Consider the following 20,443-nt stretch of genomic DNA (forward strand, 5'->3'; position numbering starts at 1 on the left):
GATGGTGTATCTAAAGGGGTTGTTTATGGAGTATATAGAGCCGTCGAAGCCGAGGAGAGTACTACCTACTATATACCTGGTACTCTGTCAAAGTTGAAGGAACGACACGTTGTAGAGATTTCATGAGGGGAAGAAGCCGATACCGGCAGTAGAATCTGACATCCTGGTACGGTGATCTCAACAGCTGATGAACATGCTATACATACTAGTTACATACTTATCTACTACCAGGTATAATTATAAAAACTGCCAAATAATTCTGTATTATTAGAGACCGTCTGCCATCAGTTGCAGAGTGACTATCGGCAACAATGCCCACCATACCCTGTGGACGCTGCGGAGCATTTCCGAGGAGGAACGAAACACGAAGATCTTGCCTGATCGCCTGTGACGTCTGAACCTCTGATCTTACCTAGTTAATAGTTAGTTAACTAGCTAACTAGTTGGTGAATACCTACTAGACTAACGCAACTAGAGGCCCGAGTCCCGCCTCATACTAAGTTGGTCAGAAAGTAGAAAGACTAGCAGTTCGCTAGAGCCTGACTACCAAAGGTACTTTGGCGGTTAGACAATGGACATGGACATCCTCTCTTAGGTACATTGTAGTAAGCGTAGGCTTTAGCCACAGCCCGTTAGCCTCCAGTTGCCCTTTGAGTGTCTCCCTCAGGTGGTCGTGGTCCGAAACACGGCATTCCCCACCTGCTGCCACCAACACATGGTTGAGGAGAAGAAAAAAAGAAAAAGAAAAGAAGAAAAAAGGAAAGAATCCCAGACAGTGAGCGTCGGCGTACGTACCACGTACCACGTACCGCGTACCAAGGTAGAAAAACCGTGGAAGTAACCTCTGCACCAGTAATAGTAGTAGGAGGCGTAGGGTTCGGTACCAGTCAGTACCAGTCAGTACCAGTACTAACCAACCAGTACCTGAGGCAGCCGGGCAAAGAGAGAGAGAGAGAGGAAAAAAAAAAAAAAAGAAAAACGCCTTGGCTGGAGCCACCCACCCACCCCAGCATGCGATGGCCTCTCCGGCCTGCCTGACCCGGCAGCAGACTTTTTCTCTCCTCAGCAAGCCGGGGGGGAAGAGGGGGGGGGCCTTGTCCTGCCGCTTTCTTTTTATTCAATAATTTTACCTCACAACTTCCCACTCTTCTTCCTCTGCCTGCTATCTGCCCTCCCTTAACGCAATTTCCTTTATGTCACAGCCGCCGCTGCTCTCCTCGTGACTCGCTCGCCCTGCTCGCACGTCCCCTTCCCACCGCCCAGCCGCGCGTTTACTGCGTCTGGAATTACCGAGACAGACCGCCCATCTCCCGCGCTTACCCGTTGGCCTTGGACGGGCGTGAGAACGTGTTGAACGAGCAGACACCAGATCAGATCGAACCCTGCCTTTCCCCTCTTCTCGTGCGGAGGATTGTTCCACAGGGGAAAGAAATCGACGAGGGGGGAGCCTTCAATGGTCTCGATGGTCGAGGCCGCCGAGTTCAACAATGAGATGGCCATGGATTCCGTGATGCCCAAGTCCGAGCCGCCTCTCGACGGTTCCATCAGCTCAGCGGTCTCAACCCCCGAACCCGACGCAGAAGCCCTGACACGAGACCCTACTCAAACGCAGAAAAGGAAGGGTGGTCGGAAACCTGTATGTTAGCCCAATAAATCGCTTTATCCCTGCTGCTGGCTGTTCGCCGAGGCCCTGTTCTGCGTGACCCCGCAACCCCTCATATTTTCTTTTTTTTTTCTCCTAAAAAAAGAAAAAAAAAATACTAACGTCGTTTGTCGGGGATATGTAGATCTATGCAACATCAGAAGAACGTAAACAGCGCAATCGACAGGCGCAGGCTGCCTTTCGAGAGCGACGAACAGAGTATATCCGTCAGTTGGAGACGACAATCAAGCGCAATGAGGAGACGCTGCAAACCTTGCAGCAGAGTCATCGCAGCGCAGCAGATGAATGTCTGATGCTCCGATACAAGAACTCTCTTCTGGAACGAATCCTAATGGAGAAAGGTTGGTGTCGGGGAACTATTCCTAGCCTGAGCCAACAATATCTAACCGCTGCTGTTGGCATGTACAGGAATCGATGTGCAGGCCGAGCTGAGGATGAAGACGAGTGCCTCGGGGGCCACTCCCATGAAACAACCCAACCCGATGGCCTCCAAACCCACGTCCACCCTGGAACGCGCCGCGGTCAACCGGAGCACCGTCCAACGCCATCCAGCAGGTATTGCCCCCAAATCGGACCAGTTTGGCATGGCGCAGCACCGTGAAGGCGCGTACGGGATGCCTTCTCCGCAGTTCCAGGCGACCCCGCCTTCCCATATGTCCTCGCCATCGCACACTAAATCTCCCGGCTTTGCCTTCCAGGGTGCCCTGTCACCCGCGGCAACGGACCCCCATGTGCGCTCGCAGCTGTTGCCCCAACCTCGGAGCTTCGGAAACAACCACACCTCCCCTCCGATGGGAATGCCGCAGCAATCCGATGTGACCGAGGCAAAGTCCATGTTACCTGGTGGTACGGCCCCCTTGGCTTCCCGTGTCGCGTCTGCCTATTATCCGTCGCCATTCCAAAAGCACTATGATCAATTAGGCAAGCGGACCCGTTCTCTACTGCTGTGTCGGCCGCCGAGAGCGTCATAATATACCAAAGACGTATAACGCTAACTGATCGTCTTTACAGAACAGGAATACGATGCCCAAGCCGACATGGTCGACGAACCCGACCACGAAGATTCGGCCGATCCATCCTCTTATGTACCGAGCTTCACATCTGGCTCGGCACAGGATGCTCATAATTTGCCATCCTACACATCGCAGTCAGTGGTGGGAGCAAACGGGGTCTATGGCAATGCCAATCAGCATCTCCTCGGTCAGTACGAGCCTATGCTGGACACTGATCCGTTTGGACTCAGCGCCAGCATGCACTTCCAGACCCCATTCAGCTACGAACAGAACAACGCGCGCCATTGAACCCTTGACGACTCCGGTCGATGATGTGCATTTCTCAACCCCTTTTATCTATTTTTTGTTTCTATTTATTCTTCTCTCCCTACTTTTTCTCTCTCTCTTCTCATGTACAGATTCTGTCCGACTGGCCGAGGGCAAAAAAGTATATTTGTTCTGTGACATCATTGATTGGTCCATTACTGGCATCGGAAGACAAAAGTGAATCTCTTCAACTTAAAGCATTTGCAGGCGTTCGAGATTACGGTTTGATACTATCTTTGCTGGAAAGCGCCCCAGGAAAATCGCATTTACCCCTTCTCGTGATATACGAACGGAAACGGCCGTTGCACAGCCATCCCCGTGGGACAGTGTCTGCTGAGCGCCTCTGTCTTGATGATGGAGACCCTTTTCTTGTTCTCTTCTCTCTGTGTCTTATTTTCTACATCTTCTCATTTTTTCTCCTCTTATACTTTTCAATTTTTTTTCTTTCTTTTTTTCTTGCAATTGTTTGGGTGGTGTTGATGTGTATATGATTTGTCTGTTCACATAGGTACGGTTGACTCGAGCTGTTGGATGCATTTCTTCTCATGGAATTGGGGGAAAGGGGGGGGGGGGGGGGGGAAAAAAAAAGGGACCAATTAGGGTATTTGCAGCTCTGTAGGTAGCTACCTACTAAATGATTGCAAAAAGAATTATCCATTGAGAGCTGAGCTGAGCTGAGGAGAGCTTGCCCCGGATTACAGCTGTAACCACCTATAGGTAAGATAAGTAGGAACTGGAAGAGATGATTCCATGACGACTCAAGAGTGACGCCAATACCCTAAGCCCTAGAGCCAACCAGGCGACGGCCCGCCCGGATTCGCTTAGCAGCAATTCCCACCTTTCCCCATTGGGCCGGCCATGGCGGGCCACAACCACAACCCACTCTCTCGCCAACCCCTTCGCTACTACTGCTGCTGCTGCTGCCACCAACGCTCTCCCATCCCATCCTATTCCATCATCCCACCTTCCCCGCTACGAGAGGCCGAATACCTACCATCCTGGGTTTTCGCCTTGCTCGATCTCTCGCCCTCCTCGCTCATATCGGATTGCTGCGATTATAGTAAGCCTTCCCAGGAAGGCTCTCTCCACCGCCTGGCGTCATGGCCGACGTCCGGTCCAAGGTACGACCCTGTTTTTTTTTTCATTTTTTTTTCACTCAATTGTTATTTTTCACTCTTTCTGGATGATTTGCTTTGAATGATATGCGAGTGTATTGTGATATATAGCAATGGCTGACGAATTCGCGATAACAGAACCTCTACGAGCTTCTTGGTAATTTCTCCCCCCCGCTCTTCCGGGCCGACCCTGTGATGAAAATGAAAAAAAAAGAAAAAAAAGAAAAGAAGTTCCGTCTAACATCGCGCCAGGCAATGACCCTGAACTCGACCCCGAAAGACCTCCTACTCCCCCTACACGAGCCCTCGATCGGCCCGTAGCTCGCCACGGCAAGCGTGAGGCTCCCAAGGAAGCTCCCAGCCAACCCCGTGAGAACGCCCCTCGTCGTGCCGGCCGCACGACTGGCAACGAGGCTGCTTTCCGTGACCGCAATGCTGGCCGCGACCAGAACCGCGAGAAGCCCACCGAGGAGGGCAGCCAGCCCCAGCGCCGGGCTTTCCGTGGCGAGCGTGGCGACCGTTCCCGCAACGACCGCCAGTCTCGCACCGGTGTGACGTAAGTTATCTCTTTTTATTATCTCTTGTTTTTTTTTTTTTTTCATTCACTTTTACTAAGTGTTTAGCGACACCCGCAAGCAGGTTGAGCAGGGATGGGGCGCCAACAACGGCGACAAGAACTGGGATGACGAGCGTGCCGCGGAGAAGATCGCCAAGGGCGACGAGAACGAGCCCCAGACCCCCGCCGAGGAGAAGCCCGAGGAGCCGGTTGACAAGTCCAAGTCGTACGCCGACTACCTGGCCGAGCAGGCTGCCAAGCTTAGCTTGGCCGCCAAGCCCGTCCGCGCCGCCAACGAGGGTAGCAAGACCGACAAGAAGTGGACCGCCGCCAAGGAGTTCAAGCGCGACGAGGAGGACGAGGAGTACATCAAGGCTTCCTCCGAGAAGGCCAAGCGCGAGAAGCAGCGCAAGGAGAAGAACTTTGTCGATGTCGACATGCGCTTCGTCGAGCAGCCCCGTGGCGGCCCTGCCCCCCGTGGTGCTGGCCGTGGTGGCCGTGGTGGCCGCGGTGCCCCCCGTGGCGCCCGTGGTGCTGCTAACGGTCCTCGTGGTGGTGGCCGTGGTGCTGCCGCCGCTGCTGGTGCTGCCGGCCCTACCGTCGACGAGAAGAACTTTCCTACTCTGGGCGGCAACTAAAAAAAATGAGGATACCTCGCCCTCTACTCCGCTCAAACAACATCTTTTTTTTTTGAGCCCAAAACTTAGTCGGGAAATCATCCCTGATTCATTTTTTTCTATTTTATGTACTAGCTGTCCAACCCTCGCACAGCCGACACGATAATATGGAACGATGGGAAGATGATCCGCCTCTACGGAGTATGCCATGCCCCCCTCCCCCTTTCTAACCCCTCGACGCCCAAAAAAAAAAGAAAAATCTTGCATTCGGCCTGACCATGATATGACTTGGCCTATGTATTTTTGATTTGCAGGGGAAAATAAAATGTTACGTTTACACATGTTCGTAGTTGAGTAACCGTAGAGAAGAGGTATTTTAAGAAGAAGTCCATATTCCAAGCAAAGATCTTAGCTATATAGTTATACCTCCGGGAAAAGCTACATATACTCAAGGACAGTTACAACTCCCCACCCTCATGGCGATAATACGGATGATCAGCGAACTCAGCGGCCGCGCGGACCGCAGCCGCGCGATCGTCCTCGCGAGCGGGATACTCGTCGTTGAGAAAGGACAACCCCCTCATGGCTTTCCCGTCACAAGCGCGCTGCAGGGCCAAAAAGGCAAAATGGCCGCCGACGACGGGGCGCGCGAAGAAGGTAACACCGGGATACCCGCCTTTCCCCTCTGTGTCGTGCAGGTCTGTTAGCGGGCGGTTGGTGACCGTCTCGTTGACCCATGTTGCGACGGACTCGAGGATGGCGCTGCGGGTCTCCTTGCTGGCCACCGCCATGGCGAAGAACTCCCAGTCCGTCTTGGTGTATAGGTGGCGGCTGTCGAGGGGGAGGCCGTACCGCTGCCGCACGGTGTGGTACCAGATCGATTGCTTGCGGTAGATGTGGCGGGGGACGAAGCCTGTTTCGGGCCCATCGTCTCTCTGCTTCTCTTGAGGGACTCTACTACGCTTCTTTGCGAGAAACTCGTCATCCGTCCCCTCCAGGTGGAAGCATAGCTGGGCGTCTGCGTAGAGGTTATAGATCGTTGTCCATGAACCGTACCAGTTGTATGCCAGTTTGGCGTGTGTCTTGTCGCGGGACATGCCGAAATCTTCCCATTTGGAGATGTATGCCTCTGAGATTTTCTGCAGCTAATCAGAAAAAATATCCAATAAGGGGCCGATTGATCTCTACGTACCTTGTAGTGCTTTGCGTCGCCGTCGAAGCCGGCAATCTCGGCAAGCTTGCTCATTGCGTTGATGCCAATGATGCCCTTCAGCGCCAGATTCGTCTGCAGGGCCAGCCAGCCAGCGAAGTCATCGGTAGATACTTGCGATCATCAGTGTTCATCGCTAATCAAAAATACCAAGGTCAAGGGGATCAAGCTTACATTGGTTCGCAGGCTCCAAAGAGAATTCTACCAGGTAACCCGTCCATTGTGTCCAGAGTCGGTAGCTTCTCTGGATCCATTTCGAAGCCAGAAGCTCACCTACTTCGCCACCGCCCCATCTGCCATCCTGTTTGTCAATCCCAGCCAGTTCCTGGAGATTGTCAAGCGGGAAGAGGCCGGAGGACTCCCCAGAGACCCTAGGCGACGAGCCCGGCATGGACCAGATCGAACCCGCTGTCGAGTCCTGAGAGTAGCGCAGGGAATTGGCTACCGCAAGACCCATGATCAGAATGTTGCCGCACTCCTCCACAGGCATGTATTCATCACGGCCATCCGGATGGCCCGTTGCGTTCGGGAAATGAGTGCCCAGATCATGCATTGCGTACGTATTGGGGTACTGCCCGCTCAGCATGTGCTCGATGAGAGGCTCCAAGAGATACGCCAGCCATCTCGGATTGGTGTACAGGAAGAATGGGAAGGAAGGGAAAATGACGTCGATCGTCTGGAAGTTGCCGTTTGAAGATATCTCTTTTAGGAACAAAATCGGATCGTCCGGTGTGCCGGAGAAGGTGGTGGCTCCCAACACCTGCCTGGCAGAAACCGCGACGATATCAACGTAGTCATCTGCTCCAGACAGGTAGGCGTCCTGGGCTAGCTGCTCAGAGTAATTGGAAGCTAAGATATTGGCATTGGCAAAATCGTGGTAGTGGAACGCAAGAAGCTTTTGCTCATCGGGAAACCAGGATTTCCACAGTGGTCGCATCATGGTCAACCCGCGAGCGGACGCATATTGCACGACTGGATCCTGGGTATGGGCAATGGTGAATGTGACGCCGTCACTCTTGGTCGATGTGTTCCCACCCAGCTTGAACGTCTTGGAAAAGGCAAAGACGGGGTGCTGGTCTCGGATGGGCCGAAAGCGAGAATCAACAGTATTCCTCACGGTTCCCTTCTTTGCAAAGGCTTGTCGAACTCGTGAGGCCTCGCCCGACTCGTAGCGGACGTCCTAGAGACAATCAATCACGAAATTCCCGAAATAAGAAGATGAAGGCATTCTCTTACTGCAGGTCCGGTAAAGTGAAGAGTGCCCCATTCGGCACGATCACGAATCTCAGTCAAGAGAAGCTCGTTTTCCCGCCGAACTTGCCAGCGTTGAAGAGAGGATCGACCGTCCTCAGCTTTGACATCATCGAAGCTCCAGACGATCTTGCTTCCGGTATCCCCGCTGACCCAGCGGCCGTCCACATCCATGTATACGTTGACTTCGCCATCACCCTCCACAAAGACCGAGACGTAGGATGCAGGAATCGCCTGTCGCAGCGTCGAGCTGGGAGTAATAGGAGATAGGAACGAGACTGTGATGTCGAGCGGTCTCGCGTCGAAGGCGGCCTCAATGCGATACGTCAAATTGGTGGTCGACGCGTCATAGCTTGCCCCTAGATAAGTCGGGATCTCGGAGGAAGACCTTGCAGCTTGTCAGTTGATAGAACCTAAGGCCGGGGGGGGGTTTATCGGGGGGGATGCTTCTACAAAAACTCATGAGGCTTTCCGAGTAGTGGGTATACAGCACCGGAGCTGGGCACCTGGACCATCAACGACAAGCCGACCTCTTCTCCCGTGTAGAATATGGGCCATTTCGACCAGGGGACCTCCCGAGCATTCCCCAGCCACGTACTGAGATATGGATTGCGAACAATCAGGGGGAGGACTGGAGGAGTCAGGACGGAAGCTGCTATGCCAACCGCTGCCTGGCACAGGGTAATGGCCAGCACCGACACGCCGATCCGCATTGCGGGCGTGATACCAGGAAAGAGGGATGTTGGATAATGTGAAGCCACTAAACGAATTTCGAAAGAGAGAAAAACGAACTGGTTCTTCTGTTGGAAGCTCGGCAGAACCGTGGAAAGATCCCTTACCTTGTCCGTGTTTTACCTGTGCGGGGGGGATGACGAAGACTGCGCAGTTGCGTGGTTATTGGACGACAGCCGATGGAATGTTGATCTACAGACGGATAAACCGACCGAAGCAGCTCTAACACTCAAGACCAGAAGGGCCAGAGAAAGATCTTGGATGAGTTTTCCCTGCTGAGAGCTGTTCGTTATGTTTCAGTTCAAAGCGCGGGGATCCTAGGTGGCTGGCGCATGAGACCGCAGGGATTCTCGGTTTACTGAACTCGTACTACATAAGCAGGAGATTCATTTTATTCTGCTCGAGTGTTCTGCTTGTCTCTAAAGTACAAATACTTGGCTGATCTCCTCTTCTACGCTGTAACCAACTGAATGAAGCCGTGAGAAGGAGCTGAGCTGGAGTTCCTTCCCTAAACAGAAAAGCGCATGATGTCATGCGGAGATAATGGGGCTAGTCCCAAGTGGGCCAATCACGGATGGAGAATACTGTATATTGTGCCTCAGGCATGAACACCTGGGCACCATCAGTATTGAATGCCTCCAGGAAATGGGGACTGGTCTTGATTAGACACTTTATAATAAGACCATTTGTCGTTTAGGGCAGCTAGTCAAGTGCCTGGTTCCCTTGTCTTTGAAATGTCGTTCTGGCGATACACATTGTCGCCGTGGACACGAAGACAGCCAAGTATAGATATTACCCCCGTACTGTTGTACTCCGTACTGTCTGTCTGAGGTATCCTTCCTTCCAAGCAGGACATCTGAACGCGTACAGCTACTGCAAAATCTGATCCAGAGTATCAACCGTGAGGATGTTGACAAGCGGAGAGACAGTGTCCATCTGGGATACCAGGTCGGCCGAAATCTGTGCGGAAAGCGAGCAATTCTCCCCCATGACTTGACCCAGAACTATGTTCATGTTCGTCTTGCGGCCTAGAAACGATCTGGGTAAATCAAACACCATTCTTCTGCTGGAATAATATGTATGGAGTAGGAAGGAGTGGAAGGGAAACACGTGTGTGTTGTAACTGCCAAGATCCGATAAACTTGAGAGGCATAAAACTGTCAGGAATGTGGAGAGGCTGTACGTAGCACGTAGCACGATGATTTGAGCGACTTTGTTCGCCCCTGCAGCTCTTTCAGCATGTACTCAATGCCTCGCTTCATATTGCGATGCCAGCGGCTGGTCGTGCTCGCGACGGGAGCGGCCCGCTCCAGCGTGTTCCTTGGGTTTGTCAGTACGAGCGTCTCTTGAATGGTGATAATCCTCCAAAGAGACGACCCAAATGCAGCATATCTCTCAGTCTCTCAGCTTCGGAACAGAATGGTGCTCAGTATCGTGAGTTTGAGTGGTTCAATCCGTCTCGAACGCGTCGGGACGAGAGACACGGTGCGACTCTCCGCCTCGTGGTTTTTCCGCGCGGGCCCTTTTCGGAGAGAAACAGCCCCATACAAAATCATAATTGGCAGCACGCGAATATCAAGACGCGTGCGATGCTAGTTTCTCCCCTGTGACTCGTGCTATTTTCCCACAGCCACAGACCCTTCTTCCTACTCCTCTTCTTTTCCTTTGGTATTTGTCTACAACACTTTCTCTTATGGTGTCAAGTGGTAGTATTCCAGATTCTATCCTGGTTCCGCGTTACCTGCTCGTCCCGTAACTACCTCCCCACCAACCCCCCCGTCGCTCTGTCTCCAGTCCACGAGCCCATTTCCTGCCATTGTGCCTGTGACTCTGCTTGGTTTGCCCTGGACACCGTTATACAATGCCGCCTACACCTCTACTCCCTAGTCCAATGAAGGACGGGCGTCGCGTCCTGGGGGCAAAGAGCGTAAACGCGTGTCTGTCACCTGCAGGCCCTCGAAACGCGGATCGTCTTTTGACCGGGGACTCGCCCATCAAGAGGGCTCTCTTTGAGAGCTCATCGCCCAAGAAACACTTACTGTCTCCTTGCCGCATCGGCGAGAAACGCACGATAGACCAGGTGGAGAAATCGGAAGTAAACAAACACAGCAAACCAGGCAGCCTGCAGGTGAGGCCGTCACAGTGTGATGACGGACTTCTGCAGGAAGGCAGCTCGCAGGGAACGATCCAGAATAACAGAGGAGTTAGTTCCGTCTTGATGCTTTTTTTTTTCCTTTTGCAATGGCCAAAAGCCATGACTGACTGGTCGCGTCGTTACTTGGAACAGAACCACGCGCCGAACCTGGACGTCTCGAACCCGAAACCTACACCAGCACCGCAATTTCAATCACAACCAGAGCCCACTGAATCAGTAATTGATTCCATCCACGGGTACGATGCAGAACGATACACGAGAGCAGTTCCAGAGGACCCCGAGGCGCGCAAATCGTTCATTGAAGAAGTAAGACGAGCCTTAAAGTTGAGTAACTCGACTGAAATGTGATCTGACTGTTTTGGTTATCAAATAGAAAGCCACTCTTCTTCGAAAACGCATTCAGACTGCCATGCGTCATGTTCGAGACCATCAGTTCGACCGGAGACTCTCCGACCTGGAAGCCCACAGCCGCAAGATCCCACGGTTAACATTACCACCCACTACTCCTGTGCGAGAATCTGTCAGAAAGGCCACAACCCCGCCATCAGCAAAGACCGTCACTCTCGAATCCGCCGCAGAAACGCAAGCAGTGTCCCCGCAGATTGCAGCCACATCTGGCGGCCTATCGTCTCCCCCCCTCTCCGCCGGAAGTGGTATCCAAGAGCCGGTCAAGACCCCGCCGCCTCAGTCGGGTATTGAAACAGCGCTCATGCAATTGAGTAGCCCTCCTGCCACCATAATGCGGCGGAAACAGGACAAAGAAGAGTCGGAACAAATGATGGTAGAAGGTCGGAGTCATGAAGAGGAGCCGAACAACCCCGACACGCCATCCCACAGGGTTGATGCGCTAGATGCGTTGATGAGGCTCAGAGAAACAGCAGATAAACACGAGAAGCCCGAGACGTGGGCCAGCTAGATGTGAAGACACAATTTGGCACGACCCAGAAGACGTCTCGCTGTCCGGAAGCATCACCAGCGATGCCGAGCGAACGAGGACGACTTAAGTGAATTGACTTGACACGGTCGAAGAGTCCAACACCTCGAGAAAGTCAGAGCCAGAGTTTTCTTTTCAAGAGGCGCTTGGGCTGGGCAATCGGACGATGCGCTAATAATCGGGGGGCTGAAGGGGGCAGGACGCCCCTTCCACCTGCCATGTGCATATCTCGGAGTCACATGACCTGGAATGTTCCCTTTGATGTCACGGTGATGAACGAGGAGAAAGAAGAGGAAGAGGAGGAGGAGGAGGCCAGTCGGATATATCTATACCTACACCTATACCCATGTTGATGCAGTCAGACTAGATGTGAATGGTGCGAGTTCGACCCTGTACAATCACGGCAGCTCTAGCCGTTCTATGTAATTACATAGCCTAATAGATAGAAAGAAAGACTAGACTTGCCCAGGATGTGAATGTATATGTATTGAGAATCAAATCAAGAGGTACAAGATACGCTTTAGATACAGAATGGGGTAACGAAGTTGTTGTAGTACAGAGACAAAAAAATATCACCGCACCTTCTTCAGCTTGTTTCTCTTCCGACCCAGGACGTCTCTCCCCTCTTCGATCTCGCCCGCCGCCTCTCGCTTGGCCTCGCCGACCTCCTTGAGCACACCCGTGCGCACGACCCGGCCCTCGATACTGACCCCGTCCTCGGCCCACTCGACCATCTGCCGACCGACCCGCTCCTCGATCGCGAGCACCAGCTGCACATCCCGCTGGCCGACCAGCGTGACGGCCTCACCGGATCGGCCTGCACGCGCCGTTCGGCCGACGCGGTGGACGTAGTCGTCCGGGTTGCGGGGTACGTCGAAGTTGACCACGAGGCTGACGGCGGGGATGTCGAGACCACGAGACGCGACATCCGTGGCGACTAGTAACCGGGCGGCGGCGGCGCGGAAGCGCGCCAGGTTCGCCGTCCGCTCGGATTGGGGCAGCAGACTGTGCAGCGAGGTCGTGCGGTGGCCCAGCCGGCGGAGCATGCGTTCCAGCAGGTCCGCTGTCTTGGTGTGGTTGCAGAAGATGATGGCAGGTTTCGTTGCGTTGCCCTCGGTCGACAGGAGAACGTGCAGGAAGGCCTCGCGGTGCGTCAACGGCACCTGGAGGTATGTCTGCTTGAGGGTCGGGGGGATGTTGCCCTGATTTTGTGTCGCAATCTCCGTCACGAAGACGGGCGGCTTGCCAGCGGGCCGCGGCATGGTTTTCAGCGCGCGCACTTCCGGTGTGATGGTCGCCGTGAAGAGAAGGGTTTGCCGCTCGCTCGACGGCGGGAGGGCAGACATGCAGGTTTCCACGTCTGGAAGCATGCTGCCCGGCCCGCTGGCGAGAAGCCGGTCTGCTTCATCGAACACCACCATACGCACCCGTTTCAGCCCACAGACTGTATCCTCGCCAGAGGTTTGAATATGATCGGCTAGCCGTCCTGGAGTCGCAATGACGACATGAGGTCGTTGCGAAAGTGCAATGGCTTGGGGTCGCATGTCGGTTCCGCCGGTGATTAGAATCGGCTTCATGCTCTGGGGGGCGGAGATGGCCTTAAATTGTTCGAATATCTGTAGCGCAAGCTCTCTTTTCCCACCCCCTTCATTAGAAAACTGTAGAAAAGAAAGGGACAGTAAAGAGGAGACAAACCTTGTTGGCGTCAGAACGATAGCGAAAATGCCTACTGGATCCTCCGCCCATTTCTGCAGTATCGGTACCGCGAAAGCCACCGTCTTACCAGAACCTGTCCGACTCCCACCGATACAATCTCTCCCCTTGAGAATCTCCGGTATACATGCCTTCTGGATAGCCGTCGGCCGCCGGATCGCCATCGTCGTCAATGAGCCCACCAGCCAAGGCGCGACGTTCAACGTCGAAAAGGTCGATTCGGCACTATTCAGCCCGATCTCCAGCGCATCTTTGATCGTGACCGGATCTTCTTCGGGCTCTGTACTCTTTTCGGGCTTCGAAGCGTCTTTCTTCTTGATTCGAGAGAGCGTAGGTAGCGGTGCTGACGCGACGTACGAATCATCGGACGATTCAGAGAGCCGTCTTCGTTTGGGAGCCCGCGCTTGAAGATCAGCGGTTTCTTGGTCAGAAACCTCTGAAAGAGAGGCCTGGGACTCGTGGTCCTCATCAAAAGGGGCCTCCGTTGGTTCTGAGCGCCCCATGATCTGTTTGAGCGTCTTCTTCTTGTTTTTATATGAGTCTTGAAGAGCAGTATAAATAATTGTGATAAATATTGCAATCGTCGAAATTCTTCGGCAGAAAAATCGCGATACGCAGGCGGTGAAGCTTATTGCACATGAATTAATCTTTTATGCACATAACTAAGAGGCAAACAAAGAGTTGGTTGATCAAAGATTATTAATTGAATTATTTAAAATATAGCTACTAGTAGTGACTTGGTGGCTGCAGAGAACCTTCGTTGTAAAATAATAAACTGCTTTAATCTGGAGTACTGTGGAGATCTAGATGACTACTACGGGCAGACATAGTGAACGGTGAACAGTGAACACCGAACCGCGATTCATGAATCAAGGTATTGGTATACCAGCATCTATTCAAATTCAATTATGGCAAAGGAAAAGAACCGAATAGATCGTTGCGTAGGACGTCGCTTAGCGCGGTTCTGAGACCCCAATCCTGGATGACGGACTGCGCGGCCTCGGATTGCATTCTGTTTGGGCTCGTGGCAGAAACAGCCCTTAGGGCCAATGTTATCCAGATATATCCGACACCTGTAGGTATACTCTGATCCGTTGCGCAGTAGATAACTAGATCACAGTGTGTCTCGAGCAGGAGTCTGTCCAATTCGTCCGTTTGAGGGCTGACCTTGGCCAGGACCATGATCCATGAAAGGCTGTAGAAGACCACAGAGATTAAGGTCGAAAAGTTAGAGTACTGCATTGCAGGTGGCACCAGGCGCCAGGGGTCTGCTGGCCTATTCCCACAAGGTGATGTGGCAGTATTCAGCGGTAGGTCAGGGTTTTCCGCAACGATTGTATCCCATATGTGCTGCAAATTTTCCACGAGCCAAGCAACAGATGTGTTTTGACGACTGGAACAGAGAACAGGTAGAAGGAGGAGGAAGTCAGAGATTAAATCCAAGGATTTTTTGGTTTTACCCTCGAAAGGAACCGTCATCCATCGATTCGACGCCAATAATGACGGTTTCCATTGACTGAGAGCAACCAAGGCCTGACGAATGATTAATAACGAAACATGCCTTGGTTACTTCGGGTTTTTGGAGGGGGAAGAGCTCACATGGACGGTTCGTAGATCGCAGAAGAGCGTCCACGCAAGGCCCCCCTGGCAACTCTGCGGGCCGATCCTGCCCAGCAGATCCACGGCCATAGTCAGATGACATTGCGCAGCATTTGGAGTCGTGACCAGCATTCCCTCCGTGTACGCCAATACCATCGTGTTGACAACGTCATCGAGAGTGGGGGTGGCAGTCGAATTGCCGATTCTCTGCATGAACAAGCGCTGGTGCTGCAGCCCATCTCCGTAATATTTCCGGTATTCGACGAGACAAGGCCTGTGTCCAGACACTTGACCATTGAAAATTAAGCTGGCCGCCCATGTGCTAGAGCGCCAACTAGAGTGGAGGTCGATCATATCTAGCAGTCGGATAGGCCAGGTCGTCATGCCCCGGCCTTCGGTCATGAACGTGAGGAATTTGCCCAGCAACTGCTTCCCAACAATGATACCGGTGTCTTCTAGAGTTAGCGGATAGCTTGGATATCAAGACCATTCTAACGTAACGTACCCGGAGTGTATATAATCATTCGCTGGCCTCCCCCCGCATCTCTGACGCGGCCTGTCTTCTTTTTGGGAGTCTCCGCGTGGCTCGGGGAACTGGTTCCTTTCCGACGGCCTAATTTGCCAGGATCTACTGCAAGAAAGACATTCCCTCGGACAGACCCAGGGCAGTAGCTGCCGACCTGGGCACACTGAGTACAGATTGGGTAGTTCTCATCGCACTACAGGCACAAACGTCATTAGGGCGAGCTTCGTTTTCTTCCTTTTTTTATTACCAGGGGTATCCCGACCTTGATCTTCCGCGTGCGACATGTCTGGCACGCCTTTGTGCGCCCTGTTCGTCGAACCATTGTACTCTGGGTTATTGAAAATGCCCGAGGGCTGCAGCTTCTAATATCTCATCATTTCGTAAGGGGGAGGTGGGAGGTCTATCATACTGTGATGCCCTAGGGTGTTTTAAATCGGGGCTTCGTGAAGGATTTTCAGCTCAATAGTAGTATTCTTATCTCCATTTCTTGACCAATTGGCCAGTCAAACTCATCACAGGGAGCCCCCATGGCCAACTAAGCACCAAGCTGAAGAATCTCACCGTCTGAGGTGGGGGGTCTGACGTCCAAGTGAGACTGCTTTGATATGCCGGAGCTCGGAGCAGCTTTGATCCTTTCATACTAACCGTAAAAGGTATATTTTGCATTAAGCTAACTGAATTTGGCTAGATCGGCAGATCCAGAAGGAAGCAACGACTTCAACAGCAAAAACGACGACTTTCAGACTAATTATCGACTGATTTCAAAATAGCTTCAAACACAGCAGTTGAGTTAGCTTCTTGAAGCCGAGACCGCCAAATCTGCACCACCTGGAAACCCGCCTGTTCCAGCAGGTCAACCCATTGGCGCTGAGTCCGCTCGAGAGACGAGAAGATCTCCATCATGGTGATATCTACGACCGTTGAATGCCAGGAGACATTGGATTCCGGGATGCAGTTCTCGTTCAATATCAAGATGGAATCCTCTGCCATCGCCTCCCGGACTTGGGTGAGTGCTTTGACCGCTTGTTTCGCTGGCCAGTCATGGAGAACGGTTCTCATGTAATACGCCTTGGCCCCCCGGATTGGCTGCGGTGTGAACATGTCGTACTTGATGGCTTCGATCCCGTCTGGCAGTGGCTGGCTGATGTCGTCAATGACCTGGGGCAGATCCTGGAGAACCAGCCGCCCCGGCAGCTCGGGGAACTGCTGCTTGAATTCAATGAGGTCGTGCCCGATGCCGCCTCCAATGTCGACGAGAAGGGCGCGGTCAGACGACGCCTGAAGTTTCTCGCCGACGGGGAAGACTTCAAACCACTCTTTCCCTCTGACTCGGCGGCCGAGTGTCATCGTTGAATTGAAAGCCTTCTGATCCGCCGGGTTTTTGGCCAGCCATTCAAAGTAATGGTCCTTTGTGTCGAACGCCAGCTGGAAAGGAGCGTCATAGCTGTCCGTTGGGTTCTGGTACCCGTTTGCCTCGAAGTAATCATATAGCCTGGCCGACGCTCGCATATTGGCATAACTGCGTCTTTGTCAGCAAGGGATTCCCATCCACGATCTAGGGAAAGGGACAACCGCACAAGTGTTTGATGAGTTCGCCGGTCGGCATCCCATTAACAAACAGGAAAGCCAATTGCAGGGGACAATATCTGTCCTGGCCTGTTTCCTTGCAGACGTTTTTACAACATAGAGAACGCATGATGCGGACTTTCTTTTAATTAACAAAACCGACTAGACTAGGAGAAGAAAAGAAACTTTACCGAGGAGCCCCTTTTCCCCTTTGACCTTGGAGTGAAGCTCGTCCAGCGTCAGTTCCTTGTCACCAGAGGCTGCAAAGGCATCAAAGATGCCCATTCCCTGTGCCAGACGGATAGCCGAGAGATCTTGGGGCTAATGGTTTAGGGGTTGTTTATACAACATTCAACTGATATGTATGCATGGGCCTACCGAAAAGATGAGCTTCTGGATGGACTCGACATATGTCTCCAACCTCGCCTGGAGCTCGTTGACGACCTGCAGCAGCAGGACTCGGTCGTCATTCGGGATTTCCTGTAGCGAAGGGAGTTTCTGCAAAACCGACGTCAGAGTGGACGCGAGTTCAGATACAGAAGCCATCGTAGTGTAGTATGTAAATAGAAGATATTAAGTCACTGTAAGTAAAACAGAGGCGGGCAGAAGACAATGGACAATGGACAATGGGCAGATGAGTTGCAGAATAACAAACAAGGCAGATACATCCTTATGTACGTATTATCTGCTTACACTTCCTCAGGCGAGTTTTCCCAGAATCGCTAAATCTGCGCAGAAGTTACCGTAAGAGGAAGTGGATCCATTCTGCTGAACTAAAGACTCAGCTGTTTATTATTATCGTTTCAACCATTGTTAAATATCAGGGAGCTCATGAAAGAACCGGTTCTTTGATATTATTCCATGAATGATGGTTTTACAAACAGGCCCTTGGAATTTACCTGCAAAGATTTATTGTGAAAAGCATTATCTATATCTACTATATCTTACCTAGGCTAGGTAAAATCAAATCAGCTCGTCCGACTGGCCGTGCTTCGTCTCCTGACAGCCGATCGGGCCTGTAGCTCGTATAGTTCGCCGCGTTCCAGCTCGTCCTCGACGGGCGATTCCTCTGCAGAAGACCATTCGCCGCGGCGGTTCATCGCGCCAGACCCGGGTTCACCGAGGACGGCTGCTGCAACTGCTGCCTGGCGCTTACTAACTGGCTGTCCTCGTCCTGATAGAAGGCCGCCATCTCCCGTGTGGCTGGCTGGCTGTTGTTCTTGTTGTTGGTGATGGTGTCGGGAGAGGATTTCTTCCTCGCTATCGAGGCCGTGGGTGCCGCCGACGCTTTCCATGGTGAACGGGCTGGCTGTCGGGGCGTCGAGGGCGGCGAGCTCCTCGCGGGCGAACCAACGGGGTAACACGAACGAACGCACAGGGATAAGCAGCAGGATGATGACGGGAAACCCGATGGCGGCGATGGTCTGGGTGATGGCGAAGGTGGCGCCGAAACCGAGCAGCTCGAGGAGGACAAAGACCCAGATGGCGGCGCGGCGGTCGAGACGTTTAAGCGGGTTGGAAGCCGGGGTGAACTGTTTATCTTGCGCGAGAAAGATGAGCTTCTGCGTGATGCCGTTGCCCTGCAGGGCTTGGACGCCCATGATGAAGAAGAGGCCCGCCAGCACCCCCTGCGGGATTAAATGCAGCACGATCAGCAGTGGGCCGGACATGGTGCCCAGCGTGAGCAGACCCTGCGCCAGGTTGCTGACGCGCTGCTCGACCACATGGTCGGTGATCCGCACGGCTTTCCCCTTGTTCGTGTCGTCTTCGTCGGCGACATGGCGCGTCACACAGAGCGCCGATGTGTGGAATGGCGCCTGGGGGATGAGCCCATTGGGGAATGGGATCCCCAGCAGCCCGGCCACCCCGGTCGTCAGGCCGAGCAGGAATAGGTCCCAGTGGAATCCGGCTGGTTTGCGGAGGGGGAATTCCGTTCCTTGCGCAATGAGGGAGGAGACTAACCGTTAGTATACATATATGTAATAATAATAAAACGGAGCTTACCATTGTGATCAAAGTAGAAGAGAATGGTGAGGAGAACCGCGAAAGGAATCGCAAGGAAGACATCACCCACGCCGATGTCCCAGAAATGGACGAGCCAGGGCCGGTCAACGGTGGGAGTGAAGGCCTTGCTGGTGGGCAAGGTAGCGACGTCGACGTCACGCATGTGGCCGATGTGGACAAAGCCCGTGAAAAACACGATGGTCAAGGGGGTGCCGTAATCCTCGAGGAACTTGCGAACATAGCGTTGAAACAGGTTGCTGTTGCCGAGCTCGCCGCAGATCCAACCGCTCATCAGCACTAACAAAGCAACCATGATGGCCAGGTAGGCCGAGGTCTCGCCAGCAGACCCCCACTGCCGAGTTAGAACCTGAATACCCTTCTGCAGATAGATAAAGGCGACGTAGAAGCCGAAGATGTCGCACGAAAAGCGAGTCACGTAGGTCAGGCCGTTGCACGCATTGGTAATGGCCAGCAGCCAGTGCATGATAAGCGACCATCTAAACAATCAGCATGACACAGTAGTGATCATGATATATAATCATAATCTTTTTTTCCCTACTTACATGCCAATCCATGTCATGAAAGCGAGATAGTTGGTCCCTCTCGGGGAGATGATATCATAGACCGTATAATTGAAGACAGTAATCGGTCCTTCTCAATTAGACTAGACTGAAACAGAAGAAGATAGGAGTAAAGGATAAGAAGAGGATCATACATACCGGTCACACCAACAATCACCAAAGGCTGCGCCGCAAAAAGCGAAAAGACCACTGCCCCGAGCACCGAGGCCAGGAGCACCTCATTCACGCCATAACTCTGGTTCGTCTTCTCGAACATGTCGAGCGAGAATGCCAGAGCGGGCAGAATACTAGCATAAAATGGTTATACGAATGAGTGATAACAATGGCGATGCGATGAACTCACTTGGCGAAATACATGTATACCGTCGCTGGCACGACACGATAATCCCACGCATCCGTCCAGTCACTCGCGTAGAACGGCGCCCTACGTCTGATATCATTGATCATGCCTCGAAAAAGACGAACGCGCCACCATCTTGCTTCCTTTCGCGATGAGGATGAAGAACTAGTAGAGGTGGTAGATCTGGGCCGACTCTGCTGTTGCGCCGACGGTGACGGCAATAGGTGGCTGTGACGCCCCGACCGAATGGACGAAGTATGCTGTGCCTGATTCCATGGCTTCTGTGGCATAATTGATGACGACGGGCCTGCTCCTGGTGCTACAGTGCCAGGCGACGAGGAGGCGTGCATATTCAAGCCTGAGTGGATGGCGAATTCCCCGCTGGAGGAGGCGGACGGCGGTGGAACGCCGGGTCCCTGCATAGAGAAGCTGGGGATATCAGGGTACTTTCTTTCTTTCCTTTTTGAGTTTAATAATATATTCGAGAGTTTCTAGAAATTAATGGCCGTGAGGGTGATGAAGAAGGGGAAGCAGGGGATCAACTATGACGGCGACACAGTTT

At 52.9% G+C, this 20,443-nt stretch overlaps 8 protein-coding genes across 8 annotated transcripts; 3 read left to right on the forward strand and 5 right to left on the reverse strand.

Moving 5' to 3' along the window:
* Positions 1-1,453: 1,453 nt before the first annotated feature.
* ASPZODRAFT_148877 (hypothetical protein) lies at positions 1,454-2,964 on the forward strand (the record flags this gene model as incomplete). The annotated part of the gene is made up of 4 exons (XM_022725428.1): positions 1,454-1,636; positions 1,788-2,004; positions 2,072-2,584; positions 2,675-2,964. 4 exons carry the CDS (start codon positions 1,454-1,456, stop codon positions 2,962-2,964), a joined length of 1,203 nt encoding a protein of 400 aa, XP_022586136.1.
* Positions 2,965-3,957: 993 nt separating this feature from the next.
* Positions 3,958-5,607, forward strand: ASPZODRAFT_127738 (hypothetical protein). The gene is made up of 4 exons (XM_022721830.1): positions 3,958-4,103; positions 4,236-4,254; positions 4,350-4,653; positions 4,721-5,607. Exons 1-4 carry the CDS (start codon positions 4,083-4,085, stop codon positions 5,289-5,291), a joined length of 915 nt encoding a protein of 304 aa, XP_022586137.1. The 5' UTR covers positions 3,958-4,082; the 3' UTR covers positions 5,292-5,607.
* ASPZODRAFT_88215 (hypothetical protein) lies at positions 5,523-8,710 on the reverse strand. The gene is made up of 5 exons (XM_022730323.1): positions 8,185-8,710; positions 7,717-8,119; positions 6,655-7,660; positions 6,463-6,593; positions 5,523-6,409 (listed from the first exon to the last, which is right to left on the reverse strand). Exons 1-5 carry the CDS (start codon positions 8,442-8,444, stop codon positions 5,729-5,731), a joined length of 2,481 nt encoding a protein of 826 aa, XP_022586138.1. The 5' UTR covers positions 8,445-8,710; the 3' UTR covers positions 5,523-5,728.
* A 1,292-nt stretch (positions 8,711-10,002) lies between these two features.
* Positions 10,003-11,904, forward strand: ASPZODRAFT_127742 (hypothetical protein). Its single transcript, XM_022721831.1, has 3 exons — positions 10,003-10,666; positions 10,751-10,924; positions 10,992-11,904. Exons 1-3 carry the CDS (start codon positions 10,325-10,327, stop codon positions 11,532-11,534), a joined length of 1,059 nt encoding a protein of 352 aa, XP_022586139.1. The 5' UTR covers positions 10,003-10,324; the 3' UTR covers positions 11,535-11,904.
* A 220-nt stretch (positions 11,905-12,124) lies between these two features.
* On the reverse strand, positions 12,125-13,816 carry ASPZODRAFT_88216 (hypothetical protein; the record flags this gene model as incomplete). The annotated part of the gene is made up of 2 exons (XM_022730324.1): positions 13,248-13,816; positions 12,125-13,184 (listed from the first exon to the last, which is right to left on the reverse strand). Exons 1-2 carry the CDS (start codon positions 13,766-13,768, stop codon positions 12,125-12,127), a joined length of 1,581 nt encoding a protein of 526 aa, XP_022586140.1. The 5' UTR covers positions 13,769-13,816.
* A 135-nt stretch (positions 13,817-13,951) lies between these two features.
* On the reverse strand, positions 13,952-14,995 carry ASPZODRAFT_439489 (hypothetical protein). Its single transcript, XM_022728346.1, has one exon. The coding sequence runs from the start codon at positions 14,742-14,744 to the stop codon at positions 14,172-14,174; it is 573 nt and encodes a 190-aa protein (XP_022586141.1). The 5' UTR covers positions 14,745-14,995; the 3' UTR covers positions 13,952-14,171.
* On the reverse strand, positions 14,832-17,502 carry ASPZODRAFT_12446 (hypothetical protein; the record flags this gene model as incomplete). Its single annotated transcript, XM_022721395.1, has 6 exons — positions 14,832-15,316; positions 15,370-15,544; positions 16,216-16,909; positions 16,968-17,094; positions 17,148-17,277; positions 17,335-17,502. 6 exons carry the CDS (start codon positions 17,500-17,502, stop codon positions 14,832-14,834), a joined length of 1,779 nt encoding a protein of 592 aa, XP_022586142.1.
* A 422-nt stretch (positions 17,503-17,924) lies between these two features.
* ASPZODRAFT_138708 (hypothetical protein) lies at positions 17,925-20,303 on the reverse strand (the record flags this gene model as incomplete). The annotated part of the gene is made up of 5 exons (XM_022724481.1): positions 17,925-18,913; positions 18,961-19,457; positions 19,524-19,611; positions 19,680-19,828; positions 19,885-20,303. 5 exons carry the CDS (start codon positions 20,301-20,303, stop codon positions 17,925-17,927), a joined length of 2,142 nt encoding a protein of 713 aa, XP_022586143.1.
* Positions 20,304-20,443: the final 140 nt, after the last annotated feature.

The sequence above is a fragment of the Penicilliopsis zonata genome, assembly GCF_001890105.1.
Source record: "Penicilliopsis zonata CBS 506.65 unplaced genomic scaffold ASPZOscaffold_1, whole genome shotgun sequence".
Classification (NCBI taxonomy): domain Eukaryota; kingdom Fungi; phylum Ascomycota; class Eurotiomycetes; order Eurotiales; family Aspergillaceae; genus Penicilliopsis; species Penicilliopsis zonata.

Coding starts and splice junctions, on each gene's coding strand:
- ASPZODRAFT_127738 (XM_022721830.1), top strand. CDS start 4,083: ATGGCCGACGTCCGGTCCAAG. Junction 4,654..4,720: donor CAGTCTCGCACCGGTGTGAC/GTAAGTTATCTC, acceptor CTAAGTGTTTAG/CGACACCCGCAAGCAGGTTG.
- ASPZODRAFT_88215 (XM_022730323.1), bottom strand. CDS start 8,444: ATGCGGATCGGCGTGTCGGTGCTGGCCATTACCCTGTGCCAGGCAGCG. Junction 6,594..6,654: donor TTTGGAGCCTGCGAACCAAT/GTAAGCTTGATC, acceptor GATGATCGCAAG/TATCTACCGATGACTTCGCT. Junction 6,410..6,462: donor GCGACGCAAAGCACTACAAG/GTACGTAGAGAT, acceptor GATTAGCTGCAG/AAAATCTCAGAGGCATACAT.
- ASPZODRAFT_127742 (XM_022721831.1), top strand. CDS start 10,325: ATGCCGCCTACACCTCTACTCCCTAGTCCAATGAAGGACGGGCGTCGC. Junction 10,667..10,750: donor CGATCCAGAATAACAGAGGA/GTTAGTTCCGTC, acceptor TACTTGGAACAG/AACCACGCGCCGAACCTGGA. Junction 10,925..10,991: donor GCAAATCGTTCATTGAAGAA/GTAAGACGAGCC, acceptor GTTATCAAATAG/AAAGCCACTCTTCTTCGAAA.
- ASPZODRAFT_439489 (XM_022728346.1), bottom strand. CDS start 14,744: ATGACGGTTCCTTTCGAGGGTAAAACCAAAAAATCCTTGGATTTAATC.